At 39.7% G+C, this 25,227-nt stretch overlaps 1 protein-coding gene across 1 annotated transcript in view; it reads left to right on the top strand.

The window, feature by feature from the left end:
- PIP5K1B (phosphatidylinositol-4-phosphate 5-kinase type 1 beta) overlaps positions 1-25,227 on the top strand; it is a 109,409-nt gene that overhangs the window by 23,704 nt on the left and 60,478 nt on the right. Inside the window, exons 2-4 of the mRNA XM_075725899.1 lie at positions 6,184-6,264; positions 6,899-6,967; positions 24,512-24,642. Of these exons, the coding sequence (XP_075582014.1) occupies positions 6,899-6,967; positions 24,512-24,642 (200 nt within the window). The 5' untranslated portion in view covers positions 6,184-6,264. The remainder of the gene's footprint in view (positions 1-6,183; positions 6,265-6,898; positions 6,968-24,511; positions 24,643-25,227) is intronic.

Genomic DNA, 25,227 nt, shown 5'->3' with positions numbered 1-25,227 from the left:
GTTTTCACTAATGCAACAACAGTAATATTACAAATTTCACCCAGAAGGTTTGACTTACACTTACTCTTAAAACGTCCAGAACCAGTTGGGGGCAGGGGGAACTTGCCAAGGTAACAGGCCTGACCATTCTTTTTTCCTTAAGTCTTTTCCCCCCATCTTCTTTACAATTCATACAATATTTTTTTTTTTTCTGACAGATAGGCAGAAAAGATAGATATTTTATTTTTTTTAGCAGAGTAAGTCAGTGGTATCTATGATGCAGTAAAAAGCTTGCTCTGCTTTCACATTTGGTGTCTGGAAAGACATAAAAGATCCTTCCCGCTTCTGGGAATAGCAGAAGTCACAGCAATTTGCAACAAATAGGCTAGCAGGCATTACAGGAATCAGATAGATTAAAGACTGTCAGACTGAAGTTCTGAATTTGAAAACTCATGGAGGAGAAAAGAGTTTTTCAGATTTGAAGCTTTTTCAGAATTTCCAGATTGTCCAGTGCATTGCAGTATGTAAACATTGACTTCATTCTCAGGATGTGTGGGTTTAAAAATATGTACTAGCTTTTACTTCTTGGATGTTTCAGCTATGGGGACATACAGGTATGTTTGATCTTAGATGGCTACACAACTTCTGCTATAAAGTGAATCCATTCCACAGACTAATGCCTGGGATATTATTAAAAAAAAAAAAAAGGAGAGGAAAAAAGAAAAATAAATGGCTGAACTGTATATGTGTTTTCTTATAACTGAGTGGCCACATGCATTACCTTAGTTATTACTTGAGGGCTATGTAACTGTCCAGACACTCAGATAGGAAGAATGTTCACTGACATTAAAAGACATCAGCTTTTTGGAGAGGGGGTTAACTTGTGATGACTGTTGAGAAAGCTGTAGGATGTTTCATGTATTGCCTCTTTTCTTACTCTGTGCAGTACACCAAATTAAGCCCCCTTACACTTGTTTACATCTGCTTATGGGCACACTGCCTAGCAATGCTTGCAGGTTCTTAAAACACCACTCTGCATTGTCTGGTCACCTCAGAATGAAGGCAATTAAATCATGAAAATTGTGGTCAGCATCATTTTAAAGCATAAAGAAAAGCTCTGTAAAAAAGCTAAAATGTAATAAAAGCAATTTAGGTCATGCTTTTCACCTGATGTTAACAATTCAGCTGCCTCCTAAGTGTTCTGGAAACAGTGCAACACAAAAAAACCTCTGAGGTCCCTTCTTCAGTTCTTGTTCCCAGGGATACCCAAAGTATGCTGAAATTTTTAACTTGATTTCCTACAGAAACAAGATATATGTATGCAGTTTGTATATCTATCGGAGGATGTTTTGTGTGTCCAGAGCCCCTTCCTTTGCAAAATAGTCTTACAAATAATCCTACTGTTCAAATTCTACTGGAGAGGGAAGGGGAAGGCTATTGTCAGTTTTGGTTGACCTAAATTTGTCAACAAAACTTGACAGTGGTCTAGGGTACCAGCAAGTTTCATGGAAAAATAAACAAGACAAGTTGATATCTAATTGGGAAAACTGGTGCTGATGTACGTATTGTATTAGGTGGCAGAGAATCCAGATGGGAGGGAGACTATAAATGCATCATCTGCGAGGGGTTTGTTCAGTGCCTAAGAAGGTATGAGCTCCAGCCTTGATCAGCCTAAGGAAGTAGGTGAGTTAGCTTTATTAGCGCCTTTTGATCTTGGAGCTACTCTTCTGTAGCTCCAAGAACACCATGAATGGTTTTGGGGCACTCTGTGTGTGGTGCGAATCACAAGAGGATAAGTACTTAGTAGTTTTTAATTAATGAGTATGTGTTGATGGATTTCTTCTGCTGTGGAGGACTTTCAGTTCAGAAGTTTTTCCCCTTTCCGCATCACTGTGTAACAAAGATTTGCAGTTTCACACTGGAGCTGAAATCTGGCAGTGTATGACTGTCCCCCAATTGGTTTGGTGGAAGCATGTTGCCATATAGATCTGCAAGTCCTTTCAGTGAACTGAGAAACTGATTTGTTAAGCTACTTTCACAGCTACTGCAAGGAAAAGTATAAGTGGGCAAATCTTACCTGTAAAGGTGAGTTTTGCAATAAACAAAATGGCTGTAATTTTGATAGATGTATTAAAAGATGCTGCTTTAAAGCTGTAACAGAGGAGTGACAAGGGCGACCAAGGAATTTAACATGATGACTCTTATTAATGGAGTACACTCTAAATGCTGTTTATAGAATTAGAAATGCCTGGCAACATTTTTGTGTTGCGCTGACAAACTGCCATCATCAAGAATGCAGTCTTGTGTTGAAAACTTCAGTTACTTAGGGACAGATAAAATGATTATTCTGATCATATCCATTTTTTGTCTGGTGCTGACTTAATACCCTTGGTATGAATTTAATATGAGATTCTATGTGCTTTTCTGAGGAGTCAGCTGCCCCATTCTGGGGCTTTTGTGTCTTCCTGGAGGAAGAGAACTGTTTAAGGATTAGAAAGTGACTATCTCTAATAAATAGGTTATCTGAAATACTTGGAAGTATGAGAACCAAATTTCTGTATTAATTCCAAAATGGGGTATTCTGTCCCAATGCACTCGCACATACAAAAAAAGTGTTTCCTGAGAATCCAGTTGTGTGTTTCAGACTCTTAAAGATGAAAATGTGCACCAAGTCTACTTTATTTGTATATTATTGGTCTTAGACAAGCATAATTACTTCCTGTGTTCTTTAACTTCCAGTATTCTCCCTGTGGCCACTGGAAAATTTTAAGTGTCATTTTCTTTTACTTTTCATTTGCTTTTTACTCCTCATATTTAAAATGATAGATTATGCCAGGTGAAAAGATAGCAATATGTTTTCTTTCAAATGAGGTTTCTCTTTCTGAATGTACTAGCCACTGTGGAAGCCTGCTAGTGGTACACCTGGTGAGATATCTCTCACAAAGGCTAGGAGGAAAAAATGTAAGTTTTAACTATCAGCCAGGACAAAGCGGCAGTTGTAGAGAGAAGCTACATGGTTTGAATTTGGAATGTGATTCCTAACTAGCATGCTTTATCAGTGCTTTTAAAAAATTATTTATTTAAGCAAATGATCTAAAGATATTAAGAAATGCATTCTTCAAACAAATACTGTTTTCTTGATAATGGAAAGAAGGCAGAATTAATCTTTGGTTGGTTAAATTAATGTGTGAGGCCTGTAGGAACCTGACAACAGTGTTTGTCATGGATGTTGTCTTTCACTGAGGTTGGTGGGAATTCTAAAGTTCACTTGAAATTGAGCTGAAAGGCCACTGAACTGTTAGTACCAGTGCCTGTTCCTGTGAGCTGGGCCTAGGTGATTAAGGTTGTGTTAAAAACGGATAGTTACTTACAATCTGGCAAAATGAGTGCCTTGTGCTGTCAGTAAAAGGTGAATTTCTGCTATATAAGGAAAATGCAATTAAAAATTCAAGAAAAAAAAAAAGAGACACTGGGTGGGAAGCTTGCATTTGCTGTCTGTCACCTTGGTCCTTAAAACTCCGGCTGTGTGGTGGGCAGGGGGGTGCTGACGTAGGGGGTTTCTGGCTAGGCAGAGAAATTAAAAAAACACCCCTGTAGTTTTAGAGGAAAATGTGTATGGCACTTTTTCGCCAGGTTAAGAAGCATGCATTTCAACAATTCCAGTGTGAGAAACTAAACTGTAAACTATAGATTTTTCGTTTAAAGGTTGAAGCATATATTGAGTAGGTGTGATTCTTTCAAGTCTGCATTTAGGACAAGGAGATGTTCTGAGCAGAAAGTTGAAATTGAAGGCTGTAGACTTGTGTCTCAGGAACTGAACAGGTCATGCTAGTTTTTGCTGTGAATAAGACTCGTGACCAAAATGTTGACTCTTCAAGAGCATTTGGGAAAAATAGTCTTTAAATTTCTACTGGACTTTAATGGTTCTCTTTGTCATCGTGTGGGTTATGTGGTGTCTAAGAAGCTAAACAGGAGATCTTTATAGACCAGTCCTTCACTGAATACCTACATTGTTTTTGAGACTAAATGTTTTCCTCCTCCACTTCTTACTTTATTGTGAGTCTGCCCTTTGTCAGATACATGCAGACATCCAGTGCTTTAGTTGTGGTAGTTTCCTGCTATTGTAATAAATAAATAAGTAGTTGTAGCTTAGCCTGGAAGTGGGTGCGAGACTGTAAGTTGTGACCTGTCTTTGCACTGTTAAACCTCAGAAGAACTGAGACAGTAGCTCTTGCTATCCACGATACAAAGCATGTGAGAAGGTACCCTGTACCATTTCAGGAGCTGCAGAGCAGGGAGAAAACATATGAAGTAATACTTGCTTTGCAAAAAATTATTAGCATGGAATAGGAGACGGTTGTTACAGCAAAGATCTTGAAAGATGTTTAACACACCACCAGTTAAGTTAGAGCCGTGTGCTTTGTTTCTCAAAAGATTATGAACTGAAATAATTCTATTCTAGATGCATCTAGGAATGAAATAAACTGGCATAGACAGGAAAAATTTACCTCCTTCATGGTGTATGAGGTTTTGTACTTGGTAGTTACTGAACTTGGGATCTCATTGTCTGTTTTCCTATCCTTGGCAGTATTACAGGGGCATATTTCCACATGAATGAAGTGTTCCTGAATAATTTGTCTGACTATGCTGGGAACAAACAGGCTTTTCTTCCATGTCTGGCATGAGTGTTTTCTTCAGCCAACTTCTTACTGAAAGAAAGTTCCTGTGTTGCATTTGTATTTGGCTCTTGCTGAGCATGTATGATCATATTTTGGGAAGTTTTGGGAGTAGTAGAACATCCTATTATATCGACAGTCTTGGGGGTGTGTGGAGAACAACAATTTGGGGGGTTTTGGTGGTCTTACTGAGGGATCAGTTGATTAAAAAGTCTTCCTCCCACTAGTGATTAAAATGACATTTATTTTTCTACAAAAGCTGTTTTTACAGTAGTTCTTCATGTTTGTGTTCATGTGCTGATAGTTACAAGCATGGATCAGTATTAATTAATAGTAAATGTGTGAATATAGGTAAGCTAGATAAACTACACTCAGTTTTAAAAGCTATCAAAACTGAGTTGTTACCTTTAAGTAGGAGTTTGATGTGTAGGATGATGCTAACGCACATCCAAGTAAAAGAATTGTTGATTAAGATAGATTAATTGCATGAAGGCTACAATGAAGAATGTAGCTAGCTGCAGTAGGAAAATAATGGTATGCAACACTAGAAGAGTTTTTTCTAAGGAGGCATTGTTTTGTTCTCAAAATCCAGGTTTCTGTTTGTCCCTTTTCTTTTTGTCTCAGGTGCAATTAATAGTCCGTTTCTCTGAAGAGGAGGAAAATACTGGTTTGAAACCTTTTATGAAAAGCTTTCTGTGTGGTGTTACGTATACTTTTCAGATTACTGGAAAATTAAATTCAGTGAATGAGGCATGGGAATTTTTTTTTAAAATAACTTTTTAGCTGTGTACAAGATGCTATTTGTACTGATTAAAGACAAAGGAGATTTGTCTTTCTTCTGGTGTGGTTGAGAAATTAGATTGAAAAATAGCTTTACTGATGTGGCTTAGAACAGATGTGGAAGGTGGGAGGGAGAGCTGATTCCAAAGAGGTATCAAATAATATCTGATTATGTAATATTTTCTCATATGTTTAGGCAAATCATTTTAACTATGAAATAGTTCATCTCAACAAGACTACTCACAGAAATTATGCTGATAGTAACTACTATTATGGGAAACTTCCAAAATGAGTTTACTTATTATCTATGACTATTCAGTGTGCAGGTTTCCAAACTGTCAGTCCTATTGCTTATCTTTTTGGCTTTGGTGGAATGAAAATATGGGCTATCCAGAGTGACTGGGTATTATAAGGTTTAGTGTTTAATTTTTAAAGTCCTCATGGAAGAGAGCATGTTCCACTGTTCCACATAAACGTTTTATTGTAGGGTTTCTTGTGCCACACTAGTGAAATATCGGGGGCAAAGGGAAATTAGACTGCACTGATTCGATCCTGTGTAACACTGCTAGTTTCTAAGTACCTTAAATGACCCATTAGTAACCAAGTTATTTGAGATGATTCTTGAAAAGCATCACTCATAGCTGGATTCTTGCTTGGGCTGAAGAACAGTAGAAAAGGGAAATCTAAAGCTATTCTGCGAGATGTAAATTTGTGATGGCATGGTGATAACAGATTTTCCTTTTAATAGGTTCTGGAAAACATAAGAACACCAATGAATGGCTTGATCTTTGCTCTCAGCTCCAGATGACTTATCCCATTGTTTGTAAGGGTATGTATACTTCCATGGTGAAAGTGTTGGCAAAATCTGGAATGATTTTAAAAACACGTCCTTGTAGCTTTTTGTTTTATTCACTTTGGCAGCCATACTTAGAGACTCTAACCCAAGGGAATCCCTAGCTTAGTGGTTTATTCTTGATCTAGCATTGCTTTACAGCCATGATAAGATGCAATGTCAAGTATCTCCTTGCTCCTTTGAGGAGATGGTGTGTCAATGCAGCCAAAGGCCTTGGCCCTCTGAGACATGCCACTCAATGTCTGGCTTACAAGCTTCATAGTTTTGCCTATTATTGTACCTTTCAAGATCATCTCATGCAGTCTGCTGAGGAGCAAGATTTCACTGCAATGTCTTCCTGCAGACCTGCATGCTGGTGTAGGGAAAAAGAAATAGAGGGTTGTGTAGAATCAGTCATATGCTGCACATATGCCTGGGGTAGTGCTGTCTTTTTAGTCTGCCTGGAAAATCCTTCTGGGAATACCCTAGATATGTCACTGATCTTGGTGACTTGCTGTCCTCTAAAAAGTTTGAATTTAGCAAAAAATGGATAACAAATTGTATGGTGTTTTCTGGACACTTACTTTTCTAAAGCAAGTACTTTGTTTATACCTTAAGTTTCTGTTGTTAGATGTCATCTGTTACTGAAAATGGAGATGTTACTGCTGCAAAGCCAAATGAAGAGAAAACATATAAAAAGGTAAATAAGACTTGCAACCTTTTCATTGCGTGTTTTTCCCTTCATAATGGTAATTCAAACCTGCTGTAAGTGCAATATATTTCAGAACTGACTAAATACAAGAACAAACAAAACACGTTTCATGGATTTTTTTGAAAGTGCTTTATTCCTTCTGTGAAATCGTAAGACATTTCTACCCACTGCAGAGCTGACTATTTGAAAAATTGTTCAGGACAGGTTTAAAGGTATGCACTTTTGCTAGATTGATGGAAATTCTTTGGTCTTAGCAACAGGTACACCTCTGGGCATAAACACCGCTGTCAGAAGTTTCGTATGGTAAGTTCCCAAATCCTTTGAATCATAGAATCATAGAATCATTTAGGTTGGAAAAGACCTTTAAGATGATCCAGTCCAACCATTAACCTAACATTACCAAGTCCACACTAAACCAATTAAGGGTAGACTAGACTAAACCATGTCCCAAAGTGCCACATCTACCTGTTTTTTGAACACTTCCAGGGATGGTGACTCCACCACCTCTCTGGGCAGCCTGTTCCAATGCTTGACTACCCTTTCCATGAAGAAATTTTTCCTAATATCCAACCTAAACCTCCCCTGGTGCAGCTTGAGGCCATATGAATGTTTATGCCATGTGTATGGACTACAAACTTTTTGTTTGCTTTGTTTTTTAAAAAAGAAATATTCTTTAAGAGAGGACATATTTAATGTCGGAGCATGCATCAACGGTAGCAGCATAGGTCTATTTAGGTGTTGTAGCAGTAGCTGATGCTGGTTTTGGTTTTCTGTCACTGATTGTCTGGGACCAGCATTATTTAGGTCCACCTATCACTGTTGATAACTAAGGGGAGCTATAAATGCACATTTTTCTATACATATTTAAACAATGAAATTGTTAGATGCTGGATTTGGTCATTTTCTTGGTAGATCACCTCAAAGAAGTGATGATATTTTCTTTTTAATGTCTGTAATGTAGCACAGGCATCCACATGTTCCTGCAGTATATATCATGGGTTAGGGTTTTTCATTTCTGAGTGTTGCCTACAGCACTGCTAGTGAAGTCAAGGAGAATAATAAGCTACCATTTTTTTCTCCCACCCCTTTTGTTGGCAGCTACATTTTCAGTATCAATATTTCAATATCTAACATTCCAGATAATTTTCTCAGAAATGAAAGGAAATAATGTTCGAGAAAACGCTTTTGTTCTTTTTAGCTATAGGTTATGCTTAGTCTTCTAGCTTATGACTTTTAAAATACTGAAGTCTAAATTGGTCTTGACATTTAGTATGAGAAAGGAAGAAAAGCTCAGTGCCTAAGGTGGACACTTTTGCAGTTTTATGTTGCTAGACTAGACAAGACAAATCCTGGTAGTCCCACCACAGGTGAGTTTCCATTCCCCCCAGTCATCCTACATGCTCTTCTCTGTTTCTGTTCAACTCTAAGTTCACAATATTCCAGAGGAAGCCTCGTAAAGACTTCTCACCATGGCACAAATTCTTCTGTGTATTTACTGGAAGTACATCTCTGACCAAACCTAGGATTCACAACCGTATTAGATTGGGAGATGACGGTGACTATCATCTCCAAATTCTACCCTTTCCCTGAACCACTGGTTGTCTTGTACTTGTATCTTACACCAGTTTAATTCCTTTTCTTATACTTACACCCTCAGTTGTTCTCTGTTCAAGATCCTGTGTTGCATATGTCCCATAGTTTAGTGTTACAACCGAGTATTATCATTATGCTTTTGCTTCTTAATAAAATATAGATAAAAATAATTAATTTTGACACCAATGTATTTATCCATGCAGGGCTTACTGGTAGCATGTCTTTGCCTGATGCTTTCGCTTTTAACAATGTATCTCTCCTCTTAAGCCAAATTCCTTACAAATCTTGCACTTTCTGTTAATTCTCACCTTCTCCAGATATTCCATGTACATTATTTCAGGTTTTCTTACAGCAGTCCAGAGGAATCAACTGCATATGTCTAGAAAGGTGGTTACAGGGTGAGCCTGGCAGGACCTGTGCTTGACAGAGGCATTTCATGCCATTTCCCATTTAATTCCATATTTTTAGGTAACTCACAAGGAGATCTTGCTCTGTTGAAGTCTTGTTTACAGTTAAGACCCACCTGTCTTTTATTGCCCACATCCCTTTTCTCTTTTAGACAGGTATTGTGTTTACAGTTCTCCAGTCACGTGTTGTTGCACTTGGTTTGTTTGGCTGGAAAATAATTGCAGTTCTGACTTGTGACTTCCTGTGCCACTTCCTCCAGAAATCTGGGCTGGGGAAGAGCTTGTTTCCTCAGCTGGTGGTTTTTCATCTACTTGGGCAGTTCCTGTTCCCATCTACCACTGCCCTTGATCGCAGTGGAAACACTTGGCTGAGATACTCATGTAGTTCTGAGGTCAGACCGTGCTTGCTAACCCGTTCTCATTGCTCAGAGGCTTCGCTTCCACCTTTTTTTTTTTTAAAAAAAAAAAAAAAAGTGACGTAGCTTGTGCTGTTCAGCTTAGAAAAGCAAGGGACAGTACCTTGGCTTCAGTTGTGGCAGTTCTGGTTTTTGCTATGCTCTGACCTCTAATGTATAGCACAAGGGCAGCTGTATAACTACTGTTAAGATGGGACTGAGTAAGTTTATGAAGGACTGTGTGGCATGGGACCTATGATACTGGTGTGTATCTTTGACCTGGAATGTTCTTAGAAGTTACATGCCTGCCTGCAAAGGTCTGGTAGCCAAAGAAGTTGTGTCATGAGATGTGGGCATGGAGGGTTTCAATGGAACAATAGTATAGCTTGAAGCAGAATCAGTAAACTAACATGTAGTTTAGAAATACAGATCCTAGAAAAGTTCTGTAATGTCAAGTTTTATGTGGGTAATTCAAGGGATTTCTAGTGATAATTCTGGGAGATAATCATCCTGAAATGTGATGACAGTTTCAGTCTCAACCCCACCCTAGGCAAAAGGTCACACCTGCAAAGCAGAGAGATTAGCAAAGGAAGAGGTAATGTCATTCTGCCATCGTCTCCTGTTGTGGGACCCACCGGTTCCACATGAGGACTCGGTAACAGTAACTTTTGTCATGAGCTGTGTGGTGTGGTCTTAACTTTAAAATTTAATCTTCCTTGGGCTCTTTATCTTCTCACAGAGCAAAATGCCAGTGTGCCTCTATTTCTTTATCCTCTCCCAGCAGTTGCAAAGGAGCTTGCTGATTCAGGATCTGCAGTCACTTTGTGGAGAAAAGTACATGATACTCAAATGCATGCTGGAATCCCTATAATGCCCCAAATAAAATGAAATCTCTGGGGATAAGGGATGCACTGATACTGCCCTGCTGAAAGGTTACATTTTCCTTGCATGAGGTGGGGGGTGCAGGGAATCAATTTTCAATCTGATCTAAAAAGCAAAATAGCCTTTTGTTTTAAACAGTTTTGCATTTTACTTAATTATATGTTGTGTCCATTCATCTTTCATAACAGTATGCAAAGATTATGTCTGTGCAGCTTTAGTCATATATATATACACACATATATAAAAATTCCAGACAAATGGGAAAAGTGATGCATGGAAAATGTCTGCTTTGTGGTGTAAAATCCAATGACCCATAAGAGAAAAGTAAATAAATGTCTTGGCTTTAGAGGTATTTTCCTTGCGCCAGGTCCAATGAGAAAAAAGCTTAACAAATCAATATATATTAAGCAATGTTTTAGTTGCTTGATCTGGAAATGTAAATATCCCTTATTAATAACTGTGAACTGTCTCATAAGAGAAAGCTGTGGGAAAATTAGAGAAAATAATTGCAAATACTTGATTTTTTTAATCAATCTGTTTTATGCAAGTGTAAAACAAAATAGTGCTTTTGTCTTAGAGATAAAAGTGGTTTTATCTAGTGTAAATGAAACTTACCTTAGCCAATACAATCTGTCCTATTGATGTAGAGATTAATAACTACTGATTAGATGAATTACTAAAACCCATTTCCATCAGAAAACAAATAATTTCTAATGGCTGTTTGATGAAAAACAATTTTCTGCTGGGGCATGTAGAAAACCTTCACATTCTTTTCCTTGTGGTTCACTCCCCCTTAATTCTGATGACTCTGGAGCAGATGATGTAGATAACTGCTTTGGACTGACTAATGTGGGAAAGACATACAGCTGCAGTTGCACCTAGTGATGTGGGACTGAGTTGCTGCAGCAGGTGGAGAATGAGTGGGAACTAAAGACTCCTTAATCTGCTCCCTCTTCTTTCCCTCTTTATTCTGTAATTCTGCTTTTTGCACACTGTTCACACTGTCAGGGAATGCACTGCTGAGGGTGATGTTCTCATCTAGTGCACCTCATCTCTGAGGACTAGTTAGATGTGATAAATTAGTTTGTAGCTGTATGCTAAGAAAAAGCATCTGAATCATTCACTGGAGAAAATGGGCAATCTTCAAAATGTGTTTGTCCTTCCTCTGCGTGTATGCATCAGTGTATTTTGGTAACTCTTTGGCATAGTTTGGCCTTGGGAGAACTGCCAAAGGGATTACTTGCCTGTTCATCCTGGGGGAAAAAGGAACCTTGTTTATAATGGAAAAGTTTATTTCTAACCTCTAGTATCCTTGCTGTGCAGTAGCAATATGTTCCAAACATGTCCTGAATCTATGTAGATTAGTTATAAGAGCTGTCCATATATTACAAACATCTGTAGTAATGGCTGGTTTTCATTGTTTTTAAGTTCACCTCAGTTGGATAAAAATTAATTATCTCCAGGAAAGCATCTCTGACTTCATCTAGGATGAAGCTTTCCAGGATAGTAAGTAATCTCTAGGCCTATCAGTTGCATTTCTGGGACTTACATTCTTCCAATATTTTCTTTAAGATTTTGTTCAGCTCAGCTAAAATAGAGGTAGGTAACATCTTTAATTAAATTTGCATTTCTTCAGTTTCCTACAATAGTCAAGTTTTGGCCCACTTCCCTGGCAGAAGAAAATCTGACTTGCCAGCAGCATGAATGTAAACACCTTGGAGCTCCAAGAAAATGTCTTATGTTACTAAAACCTTGTGCGAGGCCTTGCACAAGCATTACTGCAACATCCTTTCAGGCTCTGAAATGCATAACTAGACCAAGGCAGTGGCACAGTTTCTATCATAAATCATGCTTCTTCACTCTGCTCTATTTTTTTTTTTTTTAGCTTTTAGTTTTTCTGCCACTGCAATCTGACATCAGTGCTCTTCTGGTTTTTAATTGTCTAATATTATTTAGTCAAAGTCCTTGAGAGATGATGGAATAGAACTTTCTATTTGCGGTTTTGTTTTTTTTTTTCTTTTGAAAACCACAACCTTCCCTTGTATATCCTCTCTTTAAAATGGTATTGTTTAAGGTGGGTCTGTTGGGCTGTTCAGCTGCAGTCATTTGCTACAAGACTTATAATCTCTGAAAGTTCTCCTGGGTTTTCTCTGTATCTGTAAATTTCAAGAAGTTGCTAAGTTTACAGTGTGAATATCACCTAAAAAATTTCAGTCACTCTAATCAAAGAACTTAGTTAATGGAAGAAAAACTTCACAGATATATGTTCAATGCAGCTTGTAAGGTAGAGGATTCAAATAACTTTGAGATCAAAGAAATCCTAAATTATGCAAATTGTGGCCAGCTTTTTCTTGGTTGGTTTCGTTTTGGGTTGATTTGGGTTTGGGGTCTTTTTTGTTTTGGGTTTGGTTTGGTTTTTTTTTTTTTCAGAAAGAGAGAAATGGAGGGTGGGGGGAAGAGAGGCTGTGGTTATTTGCTCCATTTCGTGCTTGAAGATCCTAAGCAAAGTAGCAAGGGAGCCTGGCAACAAAATGCAGTCACCAGACTGTAGCTTCTCTTGGATATCCATCACAGTCTTGTCACTGAGATCTGGAGTATGCAATAGCCGCTATTTTTTTTCATTTCCTCCTGATATTTTGCAGACTTTGTTGTAAGAAGCTGCTGACACACATGCAGCTTTTGCATTGCGATGTAATCTGCTTCCTGACAAAACAGATTTCAGTAGCATCCTGATGCTTAATACTAAGCTGGTGACAAGAACAGAGCACAGACAGGTCTGTCAAAGCACACTAAGTGTGTAGAAGAAAATCATACCAGAAAACAAAGCGGGTGTATATAGTGCACTTGTGTAAACCTGTTACTGGATTACCAAAATCTGTGCTTGTAATCTGAAGGCTGCCACATATGTATGTAATTAGACTTTGTTTTCTTGTTATTACATATCTCGTGGCTCTTTTGCTTAGCATATGACAAGCACTTTGTGTAACCTGTTCAAAACTGTGTATCATAAGTGTGAGTCACTTTGCCCAGGAGCAAAGGGAATTTGCGTGAATAAAGGAAACCAGCTACCTATTGTTAGAGCTTGCAAACATGTATGAGCAGCATTGCTGCATCACTTCTGGTGTTGGCTTATGCCCTGCATCTAATGTCTGCGCATAGGGTACTTATGCTTGCAGACATTGAAACTTCGCTACTGGAGTTTTTGTTGCACCGGGACCTATGTTTTCAGCGGCAGACTTTTGAGCACTTTGTACATCTGCCGAGATACTGAAATGACTGGTTTTAGTGGCTTTGTCTGGAGCAATGGCTATTACCAAACTTAGAGGTCTCAAATTCTTTTTCTCAGAGAGACAGAGAGAAGAACCAAAGCACTTGGATTCATGGCTACTCCTGAAACTTTGGCATAAATGTTTTGAAATGGAGGAAAAATGAATTGAAAGCCATGGAGTCACCTGAATCCAATTCTGGAACATGAAGGGAAATCACGTTCTGTTTGGGTCAGAAAATCATTCTGATAGCAGTTGAGCTGGAAGAATCTAATGTGTGGATGTCTTCACTGTTTCCTGGCAGAGCATCCCAACAAAGTTGTTAAAACTATTCAAAGAACTACAGGAAAACTACTTTCACCAACTTCAGACAGTAATTATATAAAGGGAAAAAAAGATACAGTATTATCAATTGCACTTGCTTAATGATCTTCATTTATATTAGCATTCAGCATAGTATGCCAGAAAAAGATAAGGTTTACTGTTTATATTTTAATAGCACAGCTATTGATATGTGTAATTTAGAAAGCACCACCAACACTATATAGGGCAGCATGTAGTCCTGCATTAGTTTGTACTCGGCCATTGCTCTAGAGTGCAAAGAAAAAGAATGACAAAAGAACACGGCATAGACCGCTATAGTTTCAGCTTTCTGAAAGAAGAGATACACCCTGGATATTTCTACTCTTCACTGCAGGCTTTTATTTTTCTAGGTTAATGGGACCATTTCTAATTATATCTGCATTGTACAAATAAATACCTGTCTTTCTGGTTATTTTGAATTACAGATTGCCTTATAAGAAAGACATAGGGTAGAGTTTTCCTCTGGAGGTCACAGCTGCCTCTTGCAAAGCAGACTAATGGCACTAAGGTAATTTTGTTCTGTAGAAAGAAAGAATAACTTAGCCATTCACCCCCCACAGACCCTGCCCCCCAGCAGCAAGATCTGGAGGTGAGTGTGATGGACAGAAGTCCAGCTTCATGAAGTGTGACCTGCAGCAGCTGGGCAAACATTTGGTAGAGAGAAAAACAGTGTGAAGGAAGAGTAAAGGAGTACTGTGGCTGTAGTGACCCATGGTTACAAGTTGTGGAGAAACAGTAAAACTAGTTCAGTACATGGGATTTTCTTGTAAGTCTATTTTTATGTCCCTGTTTGTGATATAATGTTAAAGGGAATTGATAGCTCAAATGTGGCAGCTGCAGAGAGCATGCAGAGATGGGGTAGCCATCTCCAGAAGCTTCTGCAGAAGCAGCTGCAAGTAGTGTTATTTCAAAGGGACTCTAAGCACAGCAGGCACTTAGTAGATGAGAGAGCTCTAGTGCAGAAGCAATGGACTAGGCAATAACCACACATGCATCTTGAATCTAATTGCAACTTCCTAATGCTCAAAGAGAGCTCTTTTTAAATGTTGCTTGAAGAAGACATACTGTTTTTCAACAGGCAGTCTCCTCAGGTGGTTTGGCTCAGGGGGTTACACAACTTATGGAGGCTTAATATCTTTTCAGGAGTCTGGAAAAGATAAACTGTGTTTGCATGGGAGTGATAGCGTGTGTGGATTCCTGGTACTTCTGGTAACCAACATAACTGAAGAACAAATGTTTACTTGTAGTAGAAAATTCACATCTGGCCTAAACCATGTGGCTTGAATCATTTTGACCAAGTGAGACCCCGTGGATTTCATTTATTATGTTTTTTAACTTCACTGAGAGCAATGCCTGAAGGAAGGCAGCTATCCTACACCAGTCCAGTTCATTAAAACCCACCAAGCAGCAGAGTGGACTGGTGAGAGAGATGAGGCGTCTCCACAGACAGTAGTAGAAAGAAATGAACTAATGGCAGCTATATTGTGGGAAACATGGCTACAGAACAATGTTAATCAGTGGTGGGTTCTGCTCACATGCCTTTTTCTCCCTGTCTTGCACAGAACTGTGATAGGAGGTATCTCTAGCATTTTGTTAAGCAGATTTTTAAAACGTCTTTGAATGACAGTAGTACAGAGGGTGAAAGAAAGCAAATACCATCTTGCCTTCCAGACTGGTAATGAGGTGGAGCTGCTAAGGCAGAGTTCATTTTTTTTCATTGTTTTATAGCATCTGCAATAAGACAGGTGTCTTATGGAAGAATCACCATCTTTGCCCCAGAAAGTTCATAGGCCAAACTTCAGCTGCAATAATATGAGTTATAAAAAGGGAGAACAGATAAACAAGGACAAAGTTTATCCATGCAGTCCTAAAGGATGTCCCTAGGATGTCTACTTTTAAAGAAGGCAAGAATGTTAGTTACCTTTTTCACGAGCTGCTTGTGTGGAATGCATAAAGACTTAGCAAAGAACAATTGAGCGTTAAAACAATAGGAAAATAACTTCGTGAATGAGAGTAGAGGGGAACTTCTACTAAATTAAATGAAGCCTGCATCCCACTCAGCTCCCCTCTGCTCATGGTTTGTTAAATGACTTGTTTTCTGTCATTAGTAGTCCCATAGAAACATGGAGAAAATACAAGAAAACTTGTTTAAAAGAAAAAAAAACTATTTACCATCTCTGAAGTCTTTGTGCACTATGTACTCAGAACCAATCCTTTACCATCACATCAGTGGTTAGTTAGGTTTGCCAGCCATTTACAACCTTCACACTCTAATGGAAATAATTATTGAGCAAAGTATAATATACTTTCTGGAACTATAGTACTTATGTTTTTGTCATCCCTGTTTTTTTGGGTTGGTTTGGTTTTTTCCATTTCTTTAAAGGACAGACTTTTCCAATCTTTTCAGTAGCCTTGTCCCTAACTTGCACAATTGTTAAATAGTTTCAGTTCAGTTGATTTTTTTTGTTATCTGAATATAAACTGGTTTTACATAGGTATATATGTGTCTGATTAATACCTTTCTTTAATGAAAATAACAAATCAAAATTTTATAGAACTAGCCTAAAAGCAATTAGCTGTAGGAAAAGCAATGTTAAAGCCCTACCTAGTACATTCATGCGATCATGCACAAACTTAATACCTTATTCGAAAAGATTTAAGTTCTCATTTATTTTGCTACTCTGAAAAAGGTTTTCAGATTGAAGTGATGTAGAGCAAGTGGAAGACCCACCTGTAGAGAACAGTAGTTAATGACAGCACATCTAGTGCTAGAGTATTTATCAGTGATGCAGATTTTCCATGTACCTAACTGTCTGTGTTCTGTATTGTATTCTGTTTTCATCCTGTAACCTGTTGTGCTTTATGACTGCATATAATTTTCTATCTCTACAGGCCTTTTAGCAATGCTGTACAACAAATACAGGGAAAATATATAGTTACTTTAGACAAAAACGGGCAAAGGTATGTTTCATGAGAATGAAGACAATTTAGGCTTTTATATGTAGGGATAAAACTGTGGAGAAGCAGTAGACAGGAGGAAGAATTAAGTTTCATTTTGAGTATGTTCATATTGTGGACAGCAAGGCAGACTGACTAAAATAAAAAATGTGGGAATACTACAGGTGGAATTACCTAAGCATTATGAGATAACAGTGAAGGAATTTTGTAGCTTGAGGTGAAAACAACAAAGTCATTACAACAAATCCCTCTGTTATTTGCTAATCTATTACTTGGATATAGAGTAATCTAAAGAGGTAGGGTGATCCCATTCATTGAATGTGGAGCTGGGTCTGGCAGAGTCTGTCTGGGAGGCTTTTTGTCTCAACAGTTTAGAAATTGTGGGACTTCTCCCAGAGCACTTTATCCCCAGTACGTCTCTTCCTGAAATGCAGCTCTTTTCCCTTCACTGATCTGTTCCCATTTAACAGGCAACTGGTGGTAGGTGGAAGAGAAATGTCCCTACCTGCTTTGTGTAATACCGGCACTGTGGGGCAATAGAATCATAGAATGCTTTGGGTTGGAAGGGACCTTTAGAGGTCATCTAGCCCAACCCCCCTGCACTGAGCAGGGACAGCTTTAACTACATCAGGTTGCTCAGAGCCCCATCCAACCTGGCCTTGAATGTTGCCAGGGATGGGGCCTCCACTACCTCTCTGGGCAACCTGTTCCAGTGCTTCACCACACTCATTGTGAAAAATTTCTTCCTTATGTCTAGTCTAAATCTATTCTTCTTTAGTTTAAATCCATTATTCCTTGTCCTGTCACAACAGGCCTTGTTAAAAAGATTCTCCCCATCTTTTCTGTAGGCCCCCTTTAAGTACTGGAAGGTCGCAATAAGGTCTCCTCGCAGCCTTCTCTTCTGTAGGCTGAACAATCCCAACTCTCTCAGCCTGTCCTCATAGGAGAGGTGTTCCAGCCCTCAGATCATTTTTGTGGCCCTCCTCTGGACCTGCTCCAATAAGTCCATGTCCTTCTTGTGCTGAGGGCTTCAGAGCTGGACGCAGTACTCCAGGTGAGGTCTCACCAGAGTAGAGGGGCAGAATCACCTCCCTTGACCTGCTGGCTACGCTTCTTTTGATTCAGCCCAGGATACGGTTGGCTTTCTGGGCCACAAGTGCACTTTGCTGGCTCATGTCCAGCTTTTCATCTACCAGTACCCCCAAGTCTTTCTCTGCAGGGCTGCTCTCAATCCCTTCATCCCCCAGCCTGTATTGATACTGGGGGTTGCCCCATCCGAGGTGCAGGACCTTGCACTTGGCCTTGTTGAACCTCATGAGGTTCACACAGGCCCACCTCTCCAGCTTGTCCAGGTCCCTTTGGATGACATGTCGTCTTCCTGGTGTGTCAACCGCACCACTCAGCTTGGTGTTGTCTGCAAACTTGCTGAGGGTGCACTCAATCCCACTGTCTGTGTCATTGAGGAAGATGTCAAATAGCACTGGTCCCAGTACGGACCCCTGCTTCTCACTGGGAATAGTTCTACCGGGAGTAGTTCAGGGAATGGGCAGTTTCTCAGTTTCCATGGCTGCAGGAACTGTAATTTACGTTATACTTAATCATACAGCTTCATGTTTTCCTTCTCAGCATCTGCATAAGGTACAGTTTAACCTGAATTTGTGTGAAAGTCTTGCTTTTCTCTCCTGGACTAACTTTTGTTGAAAACGTAGAGTGGGCAGAAACTGTACCTGTTGTGGATTGGAGAGATATGCAGGGGTCCCACTACCAAGACAAGAGTGTGCTGGCCGTACGGTACAAAGCACTGAGCTAGCATAAATTCAGTGTCCACTGACATGTGTTTAGGAGGTGATGACACATAATTTTGAGGAGGTAGGCTTTTTGCTGGTTCAGACTTCACTAGTCCTCCTCCAGCCAGTAGAAAGACAAACATAAGCCCTGTCCAATTTGTTTTATGGTGTGAGGGTGTGATTTTTCTTACTGATCTGGGTGGCTGACATTAGTGCTTGTGTGAAATAGGGAACTGATCCCGCTGAAAACTTGTAGTTGCATCAGCTCTTTTGTAATGGGTTGGCTGGACACAGAAATTGTTGCTGGTACAGTGGAAAGAGTACCAATGCATAGATTCTGGGGGCTGGAGAGGAAAGAGTTGGTCTGTCCTTTTCAACAGTGGCATCAGAAGTGAAGATCAGTGTAAGTCAGTAAGACCTTGGCTGGTCTGAGAGAGATGAAGTTGCGTGCCTACTCCCATTCAAGTTTATGCTGTTATATGTTGCCAAGGAGGACAGATCCTGGCCTGGCACATTAGGATCTACAGTATCAGAGCCAATAAAAGGTATTTTAATCTGAAACTGGCAATGTTTTTATGGGTTTCTGTCTTCATTGTCAGTACAAAAACCACCAAGGCACCTGTGCAGTAGACAGTAATACCCTAATCAGCAAAAGGAGGATGGTAAAACTTTTGCTTTGTTGTGCCCCTTAAGGTAGCAAAGACAGTTGTTGTCATAGTGCGCACCATTTGCTGTAAATCCAGTTAGTTTCATAGTCTAAAATTCATCAGCTGAAGTTGTTTATCCTGCTGATTATTCTGATCCTTTCATTTATAAGAGCTTCAGAAGGTGTTGATAATAGGTTAAATGATCCAAGTCAGTCACTGTATGCTGCCAGCTGTACAGTTACAGCTGATACATGGACTCAGGGCTACTTTCTGAACCTCCCCATGAGGCTAATAGGAAGAAAAAAATATTTCACTTTCTAAAAGAAAGAACTCATAGCACAGAAGGTTGCTAAATTTTATTGCTTTCCCTACAGCAGGATGGTATTTAAGAAGAATTGGAAGACATAAAGGGCTTACATTTGAAACAAGGTTTTCCTGCCTTCATGCGCATTAAAAAAGGTGCCTGAGTAAGGAGAAATGCATGAGAGTTTAATTTTCTATTTGCATTTGTAGATTCCAATAAATATATTTTTGTGGTAGTGAAGTGGATGAATCAAGAACACTTCCCCTAAGGCTTGAGGAGCAGCTTTTTTATCTCTTCCTTGGATTCTGTTCTTAATCACACAACAATAATAATAAAGAAGTTACACCAAGACAAGTGTTTGTGACAAATACCAAGGTTTGTTTTGTTTTCATTTTAAGGCTTGTGAAAACAAAACCTTGTCATTTGCTAAGGGAGTATTGGGTGGCCAGCCTTTGTTCGGGTTAACTTATAACAGTGGTTCACAAACAATTGACTTTGCACCAGCAATTGTATTCAGCATGCTGTAACTGCTATCAGTTTGTTTTAAAACAGTTGTTGAAGTACCCTGAATGATTTCATAACATTGTCTTTCTGTCCATTGCTGTGATTGCTGCAGAAATGATGGGTGATTACTAATGGCACTCTTGAATAGGAGTGGAAATTAACAAGAAGGTAATGTTGTAGGTAAGGTCTGCACCATACTAGTAGAAGGCCTTACATTCTGCCTTCCAGAGACTGTAGGTCTTATTTTGAATTTGCAGAAATCCTGCAGAAATTGTTTATGAGCTTGAAAGGTGATCCAGAGTTCTCTTGAAATCACATTGCCAGGTTACCTGCCTTGGTTTTTTGGGGGTTTGGCTTTTTTTTTTTTTGGAATGGCTTACCCTCTCTCATTAATAAAGTAGTACTGTGCTATCTGCTGCTCTTTCAGACATCGTGCCTTGCTGTGGCAGCAAACAAGATGGGCATCCAGCTATGAAGCAGAAAGTCTTATTTGGATGTGTATGAGTTTGATCAAAGTTACATAATTACTGTTTTTGTTGAGCATTAATCATTCATGAATGGAGGTCTTTTAAGAAAGGAAAAATGTGAATCTTCTTATCACACAAAGCCAAATCTTTTTAATAGTCAAAGTAGCAGTCTAAGAATGGTGGTGCTTGTTCCCACCAAATGGCCTATTCTGAACTGTTATGCAAGTGCAAGTTCTGTTTGGTGTGCAGTCTTAATTATTTAGGAGCTACACATCTCTGCCTTTTATAAAAATAAGCAGTCACTCTAGCATACACTGTTCTGAGAACTATAGCAAGAGTAGTTTTGTGTACTTGAACCCTTTCTTATGTCATTCCCACTCCTGAAATGTTTGTGTTCAAGTGCTGAAGTAGTTCTGACCATGACACTTCTGCTGTTCATTGCTTCCACTGATACAGTTTCTTGCTTGTTTGGTGGGTGGGAGGTAAAACATGAAAACAGGCACCAAAATGATATCTTCAAAATGGTGAAAACACCATGCTGAAGGAAGATACTCCTTTCCTGACTAATTTCTTATTTTGCCTCAGTTCTGCCTTTTTTTTTTTAATCTATCCAGCTGGATTGTCTAGTCAGCATGAGAGAGTTTCAGAGATAGTCAATTTATGAATATACAGGATCTATCAGCATTTGGCACTGTCCTTTTGAACCCTTCTGTCCCCTGCAAGCCCTGTTCATTGAATTTAAGTCATTTCACTCTATGCGTATAGATTCTTATATAGAGATTTTTCTTTCCTTATCAATTTCATTTCTCTCTGGATTCCCCCCTGTTAATGTACCTCTTGCAGTGACAGTTAAGCAGAACTCCATAAATACATTTGTATCCAGAATCTGCATTTAAACCATTAGCCTGCATTGTGATGCCTTGATATGTGTGTACAATTGCCTGGAATTTGTGACTCTTTTTTCCAGAAGGTAATGCATGCTGTTTCAAACTCCTGAAGCAGTTTGAATGTCCAGTTAGATTGGAAATGTCTTAAGAGGATCGTGATGGATGGCTATAGGCTGTTTCATAAAGACAGGCAGGGAAGAAGAGGAGGAGGAGTTATGCTCTATGTTAAGGAGAACCTTGAATGTATAGTGAGTCAGCTACAGTGATTGTGGAAGCCCTATCAAATGCCTCTAGGTCCAGATCAGAGGGGTCATCTCCAAGGGGGATCTTAAAGTAGACATCTGCTACCAACCTCCAAACCAAGATGAGAAGGCCAACGAAGCAATATTTGGGCCACTTAAGCAAGCTTCGGGTCAACAGAACCTTGTTCTTATGGGTGACCTCAACTACTCAGGCATTTGTTGGAAGAACAATACAGCAGCTCATGTGTCATCCATCAAGTTCCTTGAATGCATAGAGGACTGCTTCCGCATACATGTTAGATGTACCAACCAGGAATGAGATACTGCTGGACTTGCTACTCACAAACCAAGAAAACCTTTTCTGTGATATCTCAGTTAGTGATAACCTTGGCTGCAGTGATCACAATATTGTGGAGTCTGGGATCCCGCTGAGCCGCACTGAAGGTTAGTACTAAGACAAAGGTTTTAGATTTTTAGATTTTGAGAGGAGCAAACTTCAGCTTGCTCAGAGCTCAGCTGGGAGGGATTCCATGGGAAGCTTCCGTGGAGGATAAAGGAGGTAGTGAGTGCTTGGAGTTTTTCAAGAATGCTGTCCTGGAAGCACAAAACCAGTTCATCCCCCCTAAAGGTAAGGGAAGTAGGCAGAGCAAGAAACCCCCTTGGCTTAACTGCAAACTTCTGAGTCTGCTCAAAACCAAAAGAGAAGTGTACCAGAGATGGAAAAATGGACGAACACCCATTGAGAACTACAAGGGCATTGTCATGGCATGCAGAGATACAGTTAGAAAAGCAAAAGCTCAGCTCAAATTGAAATTGGCCAGAGATGTCAAAAAAAATCTGTGAGAAAGGGTTCTTCAGGTACATAAATGACAAGCAGAAACAGAAGGAAAATATTAGCCTGCTGCTAAGCAGGAGATGTGAATTAATTACCAACAATGCTGAAAAGGCAGAGGTTCTCAACACTTTCTTCACCTCTGTCTTTACCAGCACTGTTGGGCCCCAGGCCTTGGGAACAAAAATCCAGGTTGGTACAAATGTAGACCCACCATCAGTGAAGGAAGAGTCGGTATGTGAACTATTACAGGAGCTTGACCCCTACAGATTGATGGGCCCTGACAACATCCACCCAAGGGTGTTAAGAGAGCTGGCTGATGTCAATTGTGAGGCCGCGCTCCATAATCTTTGAGAAGTCGTGGAGATCGAGGGATGTCCCAGAAGACTGGAAGAAGGCTAATGTCACCCCCATCTACAAGAAGGGCTGAAAGGACGATCCAGGAAATTATAGGCCCATCAGTCTTACTTCAGTCCCTGGGAAAGTTATGGAATGAATCATCTTTGGGGCTATCGCAAGTCAAATGAAGCATGTGATTGGGAAAAGCCAGCATGGAATTCACCAAGGGCAAATCATGCTTGACAAACCTGATTGCCTTCTACAACAAAAGAACCTGCTCAGTTGATGTGGGGCAAGTGGTGGACATTGTCTGCTTGGGTTTCTCCAAGGCTTTCGATACGGTTTCCCACAGCCTCCTCCTGGAGAAACTGATGCATTACAGTCTAGGCGACAGGCTACACCCAGAGGATGGTGTAAATAGCTCCTTTTCAAACTGGCAACTTGTCACCAGGTGGTGTACCCCAGGGATCAATATTGGGCCCAACACTGTTTGATATCTTCATAAGGGATTTGGATGATGGGATCAAGTGTACCCTGATGTGGTTTGCCGATGATACCAAACTGGGGAAGTGGATGCTTTGGAAGCGAGAGCCACCCTCCAGGAAGACCTGGATAGGTTGGAAGAGTGGGCTAACAAGAACCTTAGGAAGTTCAACAAAGACAAATGTAAGGTCTGGGAAAAACCTGGGAAAACATAATCCAGGAGTGCAGCACAGGCTGGGATCTACCCAGCTGGGGAGCAGCTCTGTGGAAAGGGACTGGGGGTCCAGGTGGACAACAAGCTCAATATGAGTGAAAAGCATGCTGCTGCAGCAAAGAAGGCCAACAGGATGCTGGGTTGCATCAACAAGAGCGTAAAGAAGTCATTATCCCACTCTGCTCAGCGCTTGTCAGGCCACACCTGGAATTCTGTGTTCAGTTTTGGTCCCTGCTATACAAAAGAGACATGGACAGGCTGGAGAGGGACTGGAAAAGGGCCACAAAGATGGTCAAAGGACTGAGAAGCCTGCCATATGAGGAAAGGCTGGGAGAACTGGGTTTGTTCAGCCTTGAGGAAAGAAGGCCTAGGGGAGTTCCAGTATTTAAAGGGTGGCTACAAAGAAGATGAAGACTCCCTTTTTACAAGGAGTCACATGGAAAAGACAAGGGGTAATGGGTAGAAGTTACTCCTGGGGAGATTCCAATGGGACTCAAGAGGAAAATTTTTCACAGTGAGAAAATCAGCTACTGGAATAATCCAATGGTGGCAGACTCCCCACCACTGGACACTTTTAAGATTTTTCTGGACATGGTGCTGGGCCATCTTGTCTAGACTGTGCTTTTGCCAATAAAGGTTGGACCAGATGATCCTGAAGGTCCCTTCCAACCTGGTATTCTGTGATTCTATGATAAGTTAGAACCCAATGTCTAAATTATTTGGGCAATTTGAAAAGTCTCAGTCTGTACAACCAGAGAACTGATTTTTGTAGCTTTTGCTACAACATAGTGTTTCTTTTAAATCTTTTAATTGAAAAGCGGTCGTGTCTCTGAGGTCCAGGAGGTAAAGATGACATGGCATTATTATGAAAATGATTAACAGTTTGGCATATAATGTTACAAATAAAGAACAGATATCTCTTTTTAGCCAAACTCATGCTTGAATTCTTACTTTCTCTGCAGACTGCATCCTCAGCTATTAAAGGTGCTATACAGCTGGGAATAGGATACACAGTAGGAAACCTGACATCAAGACCGGACAGAGATGTTCTTATGCAAGACTTCTATGTAGTAGAAAGTGTCTTCCTACCCAGGTAAGGACAAGCCTATTCAATTTATTTTCAATAGAATTTCATAACGAAACTCTTGACTAGATATTTCAAACAAGGATTGTTTTCCAGTTCTAACGAAACAGGGTTAGAATAAGTTTAATGTATGAAAACCTGGAAATTATCCTGTCTTCATGTTGTCATTGAAAATGAAGGTAGGGAGAAAACTGGGAAGATCACACTTCAACTAAAGATTTGAGACTTGTCACTTCTAGAGAATGAAAGTAATTGTGGTACTTTCAATTAAAGGAGCTTTTAATTACAGTTGGAAGTGAGTTGTGGATCTGTATACAATTACGTATTATGTCCAACATTCACATGTTTGTGTAGTTTCAGTTTAGTTTCTAAAAACTGAGAATAATACTTGCTATTTTATTGAGGTGTTGTCAGAATTTATGAAAAATTCAAGTCCTGCAGCGTTAAGACTAATATAAAAATTTACACTATAAAATTCTAGCCAGGACTTTAGCCTGTGATGAGGCTCAGCTTTTACTAGCTGACTAGAGGTTGTGCACCTTTACTGCTTTGCATTTGGCCGCTTCAGCTTGTATCATTGCCAAGTTATTGATG

This window comes from Pelecanus crispus, chromosome Z (assembly GCF_030463565.1).
Source record: "Pelecanus crispus isolate bPelCri1 chromosome Z, bPelCri1.pri, whole genome shotgun sequence".
In the NCBI taxonomy this organism is placed as follows: Eukaryota; Metazoa; Chordata; class Aves; order Pelecaniformes; family Pelecanidae; genus Pelecanus; species Pelecanus crispus.
This window is presented reverse-complemented; position numbering and strand designations above follow the sequence as displayed.